Source organism: Myxine glutinosa, chromosome 2, assembly GCF_964187855.1.
Source record: "Myxine glutinosa chromosome 2, kmMyxGlut1.1, whole genome shotgun sequence".
In the NCBI taxonomy this organism is placed as follows: domain Eukaryota; kingdom Metazoa; phylum Chordata; class Myxini; order Myxiniformes; family Myxinidae; genus Myxine; species Myxine glutinosa.
The window spans coordinates 206,750,061-206,762,739 of NC_136262.1; the positions used below are offsets into that span (position 1 = coordinate 206,750,061).

Genomic DNA, 12,679 nt, shown 5'->3' on the forward strand with positions numbered 1-12,679 from the left:
AAAACACATGGACACTGCAAGGACTTCCAGGAGGACTTCCAGGAAAGGACTTCCAGGAAAGAAGTTGGTATTTCAAAAAAGTGGATATGGGGTGAATTAAGAGGGGTAGAAAAGATCAAGGTTTTGGATGGGGGAAGTTAAGAGATGGTGGTGAACAGCTGTTTTAAAGAGCTGGAGGGAGGAGTGGGATTGAAGAGAGTTAGGGAGTTTGTTCCAGGGGTGGGAGAAAAGAGGAATGAAAGAGAAGGTGAGCAGAGAGTCTTGATTTTGGCAGTTTAACCATAAGAGGGTTGCTGGCAGATCTTGTGCGACCTGTAGGAATATTTGGGGGACAGAGCACAGACAGAGCTGGGGGAGCAAGGCCGGAGAGGAGTCGGTAGAAGACAGAAAGAAATATTAGCACCAAAAAATTGTTGGGAGAATAATAAGCCGGATAAGCCGGTGTCTGGTTAACGAATTACCGAATGCCATGAGTGACAGAGATGAATGGAAGAAACGTGTCATGGAATGCCGAGCAAGCTCGACGCAGTAAGTAAGTAAGTAATGAGTCAGCTGGGTTTTTATTGACAAGTCGATAATTACACATAGCATTTCTCCTGAGACGATAGCTCAACTTCCTGAAGATGATTATCAATATCCCTAATACTGCTGCCCTCAGGTGGATTTGAACCCAAAATGTCTGGGATCCCAGAGTCTGACGTCCTCACCAATAGACCATAATTGTACCTGAACACCATAAATACCACCTTTAATAACCTAAATATCTCAGAGAACTACATTATGCATGAGCATCTTTCAATGAATTAACTTATGTTTATTTATCACGCACAATCCAATGCTAAATTAACTGATAGCAATGAAATAAGCCAGATAAGTGTGATAAGAATTCACAATAATAAGTGAAATAAGCACAACCAGATAAGCCTGGTGTTGGCTTAGCGGTTAGGGTGCCGGCTTGGGATCCTAGGATCCTGGGTTCGAATCCCGGTCGATCGCTAAATTAACGCCAGGGGGGTTGACTCAGCCTGTCATCCTTCCGAGGTCGGCAAATTGAGTACCAGCTTGCTGGGATGAATGATTCCCAGTGTGTACCCTGGTTTAGAATAGGTACACCGTATCCCTGCACATCGTAAGAGCGTGACCAAGGGTTGGCGTCAGGAAGGGCATCCGGCCATAAAAACATTGCCTCAAACAGGGAACAATGATTGTCATGGAGCCCGCAAGGCTAACCCCTGCTATAGCCGGGAAAAATGGCCTTAAAACGATCATTCATTCATTCATTCAATGAAAGGTTGACGTTAAGTTAGTTACCCGACATCAATAAAAATGAAAGAATCAACCCAACACGAACCGGAATTTGTTGAAAACAGAAATGAATGGAGGTTGTTACGGTGAACAGATGAACACCTGTTTGAGTAAAGAGATTGTTTGTCATTGCTTCGAAGACAAAAGTTTTGGGAGAATAAAATTTTCAAAATTGAAAGCATCAACACTTAGCAGAGCGACCCAATCTTCAAGGTTCAGGGGTTGAAATCCTCGATGAACACCACTCGGTTGTCGAAATGTCACACCTGTCACACCAGTTACCTACTGGATGGTTACAATGAAGTTAGTCTTCGTGAAGACTCGTGTCAATTTGCTCCGACACAGGGTTTGCTCCGATGAAGGTAAAACACGCGAAACTCTCCCCTTACTTCCCACGGCGGTTAGTATACCTCAATCAATATCCAATTGGCATCATCCAATGATCTACTGGGCAGTTACACCACTTGGCAGCGATTTTATTACCTCCGCTACCGAAGGTGGAGGGAGGTTATGTTTTCACCCCTGTTGGTCTCTGTTTGTGAACAAGATATCTCAAAGAGTTGTAGACGGATTCGGACGAAATTTGGCGGAGAGGTAGTGTACGTGACACGGACGAAATGATTAGATTTTGGTGGAGATCCGGATCCGGCTATTAGAATTTTTTAAGTGATTCTTTACTATTGGGCGATAGGGCCAAAAACGATACAAAGCAAGATATCTCACAAAGTTATGGATGAATTTGGACAAAACTTGGTGGACTGGTTGTGTGTGTGACAAGGACTAATCGATTCGATGTTGGTGAAGATGTGAATATGGATTCGGATATGATAATAAAAATATTTTTAAGTGATTCTTCACCATTGGGAGATCGGGCGAAAAGCGATATATAACAAGATGTTTTAAAAAGTTATGGATGGGTTATGGCTAAACTGCGGGGATGACTTGGTTTGATGACAAGAACAAGCCGATTAGATTTTGGTTCAGGTCAGAATCCAGATCCGGCCTCTCAGTGGGATACAAAACATAAAATGTTCAACCTGGCAGAGGTATGTGCTCTACCACGTGCCATTATAGGTTTTAAATATGGATCTTCTCCACTACCGTTTTTATTTGTTTTGTTTTTTGTATACTGTATTTATAAAAACTGGACTGTGCTTCCCCGCGGATGGACCTCCGGTAGCTTGTAACTGTTGCTGCGTTTTTGCCTGAGGAAGTAATGCTGAAATTGATCTATCTGGGTTCTGCCCAACATCTTTCTAGGGCTGGGAGTTAGGGCTGGGAGTTAGGGCGAGGAGTAGTAGAATTCTTGCAGAGATTTTTCTGGAAGGTTCACTTGGCTGTGCCTGGATGGGTTTGAGGGTTGTGGAGTAGCGGCTGAAACCCGAATCCTATCCAGGTTCCTCCTGATGACTCCATCTTTGCTCTTTGCAGTTTTTATTTGTATAATTAAAGCAAGTCTGATTTATAAAAAGAGGCAGATTTGTATCGGGTTTATGAGGAACCTTCAAATGTAACTGGATGAACAAACAAAATGGATATAGGCATGACCTCATACTGTCCTTCACCTTCAGGACAGGGACGACTCGGACATTACATGGACGCAAAAGCAATGGTGACACAATGTAAACACACACAAAAATAATAATAATAATAATAATCGCAAACTCTTGAAGTAAAGCTTGAAAGTGTGCCTCCTGCATCAAAAACTATGACTCCCAAAAAGGCCACAAAACAGAGAAAAAGAAACAGCAGAAGTGGCAGCCAATTTTGAGATGACAACAAATTCTAGCGAAACATAATTTACCCCGTGGTGGGTAAAGAAACATGGATGTGGGGATTATCAGTCAAATCCATGCCAGTCGCTCTGCTCCGAATCGTACTCCGCCATCACCCCCACGCATCGCACACCGTCCAACAGCATCGGCGTTCCCTGAAGTCGTCCTACGCACACACAACAAACATCTGCTTGTTCAATTACAACCTAATGCAATGACGGTCCATGTTCAGCTTCTGGAAATAGTCTTGTGCAGCAGAGATGCATCATGGTGACCTTTTTACATGAAATTACCCTAACTGATCATATTATTGCATGGGGCTATAAATTCTTAATCAGACTTCAATTCAATTCCTCATAAGTCTAAAATTTCATGCACACAAGTGAGGTAATGGCCTTTTGGCTCAAAGACACTCATGAGGACTTATTATTCATGAACAATTCTGAATAAAACATTTTTATCAATAGTTTATAAGCCATTGCTTTCAGCAACGCAGATTGTGCAACAGTAAACTGCCGTTCTGATGCAGGAGCAGTTGGGAAGCTGCATGTCTGATGCAAACGTAAAGCCGGCTGTCTCGTCCAGAATTAGACGCTGAATGGTAAAGATACAATGGCACAACCCAAAAAGAGTATGCTGTCGTGTGCCTCAGCTAAATTCTCTGCTGGTGGGGCAAGCTGTATTATTCATTAATTACTTTTTGTAGTAGTTCAAGCAAGGAAACCAATTTTAAAGACTTTGGGATGACTCAGCCAGAGTTTGAACCACTGACCTTTCCAGGCTCAAAGATGATGCACCAATTATTATGCCACAGAGTTTTACAACCAACACATTTGTTCAAACCAAATCTAATGAGTCTGACAATATTGAGGACACCAGCGAAACCAAGGAAACAAGGCACAACTGCAAACAAAACAACGTTGCTCCGACAGTGGAGAAAATGTACTTATCAGCTCGAGCGCTGGATACCAGACTACTGTACTACTTGCTTAGGTTTCTGACCAAAGCTGCATTCCCATATAGTTGTTTGTCAAGTGTTACGGATCCGTCACTTCCGCCTTTGTTGTTATTATATACTTGTAGGATTTTTAGTTTCAAATAATATTGTTGTTAAGATTTTTGTGTGAAATGGAGATGACTTTAGTAAAAGGTAAAAATAAATGTTTGTGAAGGAAAAAGGAAAATGCAGCAAAGGAACTGGAAGAGGAGAGAGATCGAGATCGGCAGGGAGAGGAGGAGACAGCTGTGAGTCGCATCGAGGCTGCGAGCGGACTTTTTTGATATTGGTCGCCAATGAGTTGAGGCTTCCCGGGAAAGGGATTGCCCGCGACATCGTCACATATTGCGATTGCAATTAAACCTGCGTCTCAGGTTTTATCACAAAGAGTGAGTTATTGTTGGAAGCACCTCCATTACAGGCCTATATGCCATTTTGTCCTCGAAGAGTCTGTCCGCTTGGTGCATCTTGTTTTGTCATTGGGATCCCCATATCGACATAAGTGTTGAAAGACGTTGGTTTCCATATCGGCTCAATTCCCATATCGACCTCTCACCTCATAACTCCCCGTCCGCCGCCGTGCCGATGCCTGCCTGTTCTCGTCGTTCTGCACAACTTCAACCAGCATGGGGATCCGTGCACAGACTTTGGGGAATGTTACATTCCATTCACGTTGGGCGCATCATGAGTTAATTGCTTTGAGAGCATTGGGGAATGATGGTTCCATCATATGTATTGTTCATTTGATGTAAGTGTATGTGTTATTGTAAGTGTACCGTCTGCTTCCGGTCCCTCGAGCGACGGGGCTTGCTTCGATCTCTCCACGGCATCAAAGTTTGAGTGTTTTCCCGTTCGTTCCTTTGTCAAATTTCCGCTGCGTATTTTGTTGTGTATGTGTTATTGTGTGTTTCTATTTGGTTTTGGTTTTGTAGTTGTTGCAAATTTGTGTGTAATTAGTCGTTTCTTTGTTCGCACCTCGTGCAGCCTGGTGTCTCGTGCGGCCTCCTTGTCTCGACTTGTGCCCCGCCCCCTATATCTCGTTTGTTCTTTCACCTCTGCTCCTGCTTTCTCAAATCCACGTTCTCACTTAGAGACTTTTCCCAGATTGTTTTTCATGGTTTTGTTTAAATATTTATTTAAATATGTTTAAACCGCAGCCGTGATGCTGACGCCGCCCCCCCCCAACCCCCCAGAATTTCCATGTTTTAAACGTTTCCCAGTGTGTACCCTAGATAAGAATAGGTACGCCGTATCCCTGAGTGTCGTAAGAGGCGACTAAGAGGGTTGGCGTCAGGAAGGGCATCCGGCCATAAAAACATTGCCTCAAAAAGAGAACCATGACAATTACAACTACATATGGGCAGTGTACAGCCCGAAGTGGAGATCGGTTTCTGAGGTTTGGGACATGGAATGTAGGGACAATGACAGGGAGATCAGGAGAAGTGGTGGAAGTATTGGTCAGAAGAAGAGTGTACATATGTTGTGTGCAAGAGACGAGATGGAAGGGAAGTGGTGTGAGAATGGTGAAGGGTAGGCAGGGACAGAAATACAAGTTTGTGTGGCAAGGGTACCCGGAGGGCGTGAATGGTGTTGATGTCCTGTTTTCTGAGGGGTTTGTAGACAGTGTGGTGAGTGTGACTAGAGTGAGTGATAGGTTGATGATGGTGAAAATGATGATTGGAAAGCTCTTGGTGAACGTCATCTCGGGATATGCTCCGCAGGTTGGTCGAAGCGATGAAGAGAAGGACAAGTTCTAGTGTGCGATAGAGAAGCTGATGGAAAACGTGAAAGATGAGGAAGTTGTTGTGGTAGGAGGAGACCTAAATGGACATGTGGGAAGGAGTATGGATGGTTTTGACGGAGTTCATGGGGGTTACGGATATGGTGTGAGAAATGGAGAAGGTGAAAGGATTTTGGAGTTTGCTGATGGAGCTGATTTGTTGATTTGTAATACTCAGTTCCAGAAAGAGGATAATAAGCTTGTTACATACACGTCAGGTGGGTCGACGACAACCGTTGACTACCTGATGGTGCATAGGCGAGATAGGGGGCACCTCCGGGACACAAAGGTGATCCCGGGGGAGGAGGCTGTTTCACAGCACCACTTGGTTGTCTGCGACGTAAGGGTGAAAGGTGCGAGGAGAGCTCGGCGGGTGAAGTACCAACCGAGAATGAAGGTGTGGAGGTTGAAAGAGGTGACAGTAAGGGAGGCATTAAAAGAGAGGCTGAGTAGGGTCGAGGATGATGTGGTTGAGCTTGAAAGTGGTTGGATGTCAATGAAAGCTAGTCTGTTGGGAGCCGTTGGTGAGGTATGTGGATGGACAAAAGGACCACCGAGGCACTCGGAAACATGGTGGTGGGATGATGAAGTTGGAAAGAGGATTGACGAGAAGAGGAAGAAGTTCAAGGAGTGGCAGAAAGCGAAGGGTACGGGAGCAGAAACAGCAGAGCATGAAAGTTATAAGGCAGCCAGGAAGGCTGCAAAGAAAGAGGTAGCAAAGGCGCAGGAGGCATGTAGGAAAATGTTCGGAGAACGCTTGGATTCGGAAGAGGGTCAGAAAGCAGTATTCAGGATTGCAAAGCAGATAGCGAAAGAGAGGTGTGATGTGATGGGGTGAGTTGCTTGAAGGATGAAGTGGGACAAATCGTTGTCGACCCAGATGGAATTAAAGGAAGATGGAAAAGATATATGGAAATGCTGTTGAATACAGAGAATGAATGGGATGGCAACATAGAGAGTAACCCAGTTTTAGGACCGGCAGAGAAGATAACTGAGAAGGAAGTTGAGGAAGCGATAAAAGCAATGAAGGGTAGAAAAGCGGGAGGGCCGACGGGAGTTGTGGGAGATATGTTGAAGGCAGCAGGAAGTTGGGGTGTGAAGAGAATGACAGAGATCTGTAATCTGGTGGTGAAAGAAGGCCACATTCCAGTGGATTGGGAACTGAGTACCCTCGTCCCTCTATACAAGGGGAAAGGTGACCCTCTGGAGTGTGGCTCGTACCGAGCGATAAAGTTATTGGAGCATGGAATGAAGGTATTGGAAAGGGTGTTGGAGAGGAGGATAAGGAAGAAGGTGAAGATCGATGAAATGCAGTTTGGATTCATGCCAGGAAGAGGAACGACAGATGCGCTTTTCATTGTGAGGCAGTTGCAGGAGAAGTACATGGAGAAGAGGAAGAAGTTGTTTCTTGGGTTTGTTGATCTGGAGAAAGCATTCGATCGGGTTCCACGCAAAGTATTGACATGGGCATTGAGGAAGTTAGGAGTGGAGGAATGGTTGATCAGAGTAGTGATGGCAATGTACAAAAGAGCGCGCACAGCTGTAAGGACGAAGGACGGGAACAGTGGTGAGTTTGAGGTGAAGGTGGGAGTGCATCAGGGGTCGGTACTAAGTCCACTACTATTTGTAGCTGTGATGGAGGTGCTGGCTCAGAACGTAAAGGAGGGTTTACCGTGGGAGTTGTTGTATGCAGATGATCTGGTGTTGATTGCGGAAAGTATGGATGGATTGAAGGAAAAGAAGAACACGTGGAAGGAATGTATGGAGACAAAAGGTCTGAAGGTGAATATCGGAAAGACGAAGGTGATGGCAAGTGGTAAAGCATGTGGTGAGGTGGAAAGAACTGGGAAGTGGCCCTGTGCTGTGTGTAGGAAGGGTGTCGGAGTGAACTCCATTCAGTGTACAATGTGCGCTGAGTGGGTTCATCAAAAATGTCGTGGTCTGAGAGGGTCATTAACCAGTGTGGCAGCTACATTCAATTGTAAGGTGTGCACAGAGGGAGCTGCAGATGGAGGAAATGTTGAGTTGGATCTTGGAGACGGCGTGAAGCTGGAAGGTGTGAAAACATTTTGCTACATCGGAGACATGCTGAATGGAGAAGGTGGATCAGACTCGGCAACGGTTGCTTGAGTGAGATGTGCATGGAAGAAGTTTCGGGAATTGAGTGGCGTGCTGATGATGAGGGGAGGTCGTTGAAGCTGAAGGGAAAGGTGTATGCTGCATGTGTGCGAAGTGTTATGATTTATGGGAGCGAGACATGGGTAATGAACGTAGAGCAGCAACGAAGGTTGGAAAGGGTGGAAATGCGAATGGTTCGACGGATGTGCGGAGTATCGTTGAGAGAGAGGAAGACAAATGATGAATTGCGAAAGATGATGGGAATAGAGCCTGTGATTGATGCTGTGAAGAGGAACAGGTTGAGATGGTTTGGTCATGTGTTGAGGAAGGATGAAAGTGACTGGTTGAGAAGAGTGATGGAAATGAATGTAGAAGGAAGTAGAAGACGGGGAAGACTGAGAAAGACTTGGCTAAAGATGGTGGAAGAAGAAATGCGGGCAAGGGGGTTAACAAGGAGAGATGCAGAAAATAGGGCAAAATGGAGAAGATTGTCATGGGGACCGCAAGGCTAACCCCCGCTCTGGCAGGGAAAATGGCCTTTAAAATGCATGTTGTTGTTGTTGTCTTTGATGTAAGTGATATTTTCATTGTATTTTCTTTAATAGTGTTATTATTGTGTATGTGAGAGTTCTTAATACAATTACTTGTTTTGTTCTGCACAATTGCATTGGTGTTGTTTTACCATGGTTAATTAGAACATGCAAAATAACAAATCTTTCTGCCGCATTTCCTCTCGAGATTCTGAGGTGCACCGTAAACGGGGTTTGGGGAGGTAATACGTTACACAAGTCTAACATTGATGATGATGATGGTGTGAGTCATCTTTTTTGACGAATCTCTTCCCTTCGTTGGTGTGCTCACTAAGCATTGTGCATTGTGTGATGGCAGTATAGTCCAATGCAGGGCCCCCATCGTCGACCACAAATATCGCAGGTATAGATCGGTCCTTGCGGGATGGACATTGACAAGCTTTCCTTTCTTGCCTCTGCTATCTCTTGATAACAAGTCTCCCACATTCAAAATGGTCCACGCCTTTGCGGCAAAATGTTACGCCAAGCTGACCTGTTTGTGGCCTGATGTTCCCAGGTGACAACTGGGGTGGCACAAGACTTGAGTGTAGATTAACATTACTTACTGTGTGAGAAAACCTATCTGGCCCATGGAAGTATTGATATTGATATGAGGACAATCGGACACACTCACTTACCCATAACTCGGGCGTGCAGGGACACCTTAACACAGACTTCGTCATCTTTGTTGTTGGAAATAACGACATCTTCGCACAAGACTCCTTCTTTGTGTGCGGTGTACAAACAGCACAAGACGTGGCCTGCAGGGGAGCAAACAGAGACATTCTCATTGTTACACTCCATTGTCCACCTGTGTGTAAAACATTTGCCTTTTTGCTTCCACCTTTTGGTTGAAGCAAATACTTGACGTCAGACTAAGGTAGGAGAGTTTGTGAGCAGGATAATGGCATTAAGTAAGCACAGGCACCAGAAGCACCGACATCACATTTATTCACTTATGAGCTTATATGCGACATTTGCTTCCCTGCAAAGCACTGGGCTGAGAATCTGAAGCAAGGTCACCAACAGTTATTAATTCTCCTAACCGAATATTGAGAGATGTGCTAACCACTGTAGGAAAAAGGTGAAGCAACGTTTCATGTGTGAGCCCTTCTTCAAAGCAACAGAGGTGTGGATATGGCAACCCTCTTTCTTGAGGGGCTCCCACATTCGGTTGAGAAAATTTATTGTCCTTATTTATCTGCCGGTGCAGACTGACTCTAGCCCTTATAAAACTAGACAGTTCATAGAACACCTTATCCCATGCAGTCTTGGGAAAAAGGACATGATGTCTATAAAGATTCCAGATTCAATACTTTATTACCACATCAACTTGACAGTTGTTAGGAATTTGAGGTAGTGTGCTCTTAAAGACCAAAAAAAACAAGTACAAAAAGTTTTAATTAAAACAAAAGCCACGTCGATGTTACACAATGCCTAGATGCAGCTGTGCCTATAACGTCGATGTTATAGGCACAGGACATTCCTATTGATTCGATTACTTGATGTTATTTTTGTGCAAAGTGAAAATATATCTCGGCAATTTCCCGTGTGCGGCGACGAATTTTTAATATATCTCGGCATTTTCCCGTCTGTTATTTCAGGCGGTGTATGACTGACCATGCCACGATTTAAAAAAAAAATATCTCGGCAATTTCCCATGTGTGGCGACACGTGAATGAAGCTATGCTCCTCTCTCCACATTATTGTGATGACGTATAAATTAAATATTTCATCGTGACGATTGTCATCAAATGGACGAATTTTTAATATATCTCGGCATTTTCCCGTCTGTTATTTCAGGCGGTGTATGACTGACCATGCCGCGATTTAAAAAAAATATATCTCGGCAATTTCCCGTATGTGGCGACACGTGAACGAAGCTATGCTCCTCTCTCCACATTATTGTGACGACTTATAAATTAAATATTTCATCGTGATGATTGTCATCAAATGGACGAATTTTTAATATATCTCGGCATTTTCCCGTCTGTTATTTCGGGCGGTGTATGACTGACCATGCCGCGATTTAAACAAAATATATATATCTCGGCATTTTCCCGTCTCTTATTTCGGGCGGTGTATGACTGACCATGCCGCGATTTAAAAAAAAAAATCTCAATGGACTTGAAGTTACAGGCCTTTGAGAATTCATTTCGTTCTATAAAGGGCAACTTTCGTCGGATTTTCTTCCCGTTTTTTTTCAACCGAGTCTAAAACTATGTTAGCGACTGTGAAAAATGAAATGATATATCGAATTTGATTTGAAAGAAAACTGTGTGAGAGAGCAAGACACCACGGGCCTACAAAACAGGCCTCAAAGCTATGCGAGTTAATAAAATGGTGGATATTTGTTTATATGAAGCCTCTCCCACAATGGGTGGAGCTATGGTTCCCAGAATGGGTGGACCTTTGAGGTTTTGTCTTCTCTGCAAGAACAACAAGAACAAGAAGAACAAGAAGAAGAAGAAGAAGAAGAAGAAGAACAAGAACAACAGCAGAGGGCACTCTATGAGCAGCGTCTGCGACGCGGCTAAAAACCATACATTAATGGGGCATGGAAAACCTCCAATCATTTAGTGGTCGTTGTATACATTATGAAGTGCAACAAAAAACATACATTAATAAGGCATGGTAAACATCCAAACATTCAGTGGTCATAGTATACATTATAAGGTGCATATGAGCATTTAAAATGGCCTGTAGCTAAAGTGCCAAGTGCATTATAAGCTCATGAGTAGATATAGGAGTGGGGCTTTGCATTCAGAATGTGGATGGCAGTAGCATAGGTGCTGACCCTGAACCTAGAGGTTCTGACTTTGAGGGCTCTGAGTCTTTTCTCTGAGGGTAGGAGTTCGAACAGGGAGTTGGCTGGATGAGAAGCTTCCTTAAGGATATTCAGGCCAACCCTCTGCATTCGGGACTCGTGGATATAGGAGAGAGAGAGAGGGCAGGTCAGTTCCAATGATTTTGGAGGCTGTACGTATGACTTTGTCCAGCTCCTTTTTTTCCTGGGCCGTGATACAGCTGAACCAAACAGTTATTGAGAAGGTAAGTGTGGATTCAATGACAGCGCAATAAAACTGGAGCATGACCTCTTTTGACCCCCTGAACTTCCTTAGTTGCCTCAGAAGGAAGAGTCTCTGGTGGGCCCTTTTTATGATAAATATAGTGTTATCCTCCCACTTCGGAGATGAGGAGATGGTGGTGGCGAGAAACTTAAAGTTGCACACCTGCTCCACCATCTGGCCGTTGATGACCAGAGGCGAAAGCTCCATCCCGTCCCTCCTGAAGTCCACAACCATCTCTGGTTTTTGTGATGGACAGCTGTAGATTGTTGTTGTGACATCAGTTGACTATGAGGGAGATTTCGGCAACGTAGGTCGATTCATCACCAGAGGAGATGAGGCCCACAACTGTCGTGTCATCTGCGAACTTGAACATTCTGACAGAGTCCTGATAGGAGATGCAGTCATTTGTATACATAGAGTACAGGAGAGTACTGCCCTGCGATTAATGTCTTTGTCCTGCGAAGTAAGCTCTTACATGACCCTTATATCACTGCAAAACCAAAATAAATATAAGATAGAACGAGAAGTTTCAACAGAACTATTATGAACTGAGATTTTGTATCAAAAAATAAATGTTTCTAGCATCAGAATTTTTTTATTTTTTACGAATCAATTTAGTAAAAAGTATCTTCAATTAATTGATTAAAGTCCATCAGATCCCACACATTCTTCTTGTCCTCCAAGAGCTTTGTGCCCAGAGCGGAACATGAAACAGACCAACCCAACTTTGTCAACCCAACTCTTTAATGAGGATATAAAAGGAGAATAACCTCCTCCAGCACATCACTTTTTCTTTAAGCCGGATAAAACAGTGTGGAGAAGAGAGAGAGACAAAATGAAATGTGAAAACTATCATATGATGGGGGGGGGGGGGGGGGGGGGGGAGGCTGAAATAAAACTATTTAAAATTGTTTTCAAAAACTAGTTAAACTGAACTTCCACATTGGTTTCGAAAACTCACTGGACCGATGTCCTTCTATCCCCCCCCTCTTATTCTTTTGTATATTTACGTTTCCCCCTTCGTGACAAGAACTTTTTCTCATCATGGAAAGTCAGACCTGAAA

The 12,679-nt window shown here is 43.9% G+C and overlaps 1 protein-coding gene across 2 annotated transcripts in view; it reads right to left on the reverse strand.

The window, feature by feature from the left end:
- Nucleotides 1-541: 541 nt before the first annotated feature.
- Nucleotides 542-12,679, reverse strand: part of ADISSP (adipose secreted signaling protein) — a 123,968-nt gene continuing 111,830 nt past the window's right edge. For both annotated transcript variants that reach the window (XM_068106423.2, XM_068106424.2), the window contains exons 5-6: nt 9,183-9,305; nt 542-3,246 (exon numbers count right to left, since the gene is read on the reverse strand). In XM_068106423.2, the coding sequence (XP_067962524.1) occupies nt 3,146-3,246; nt 9,183-9,305 (224 nt within the window). In that variant the 3' untranslated portion in view covers nt 542-3,145. The remainder of the gene's footprint in view (nt 3,247-9,182; nt 9,306-12,679) is intronic.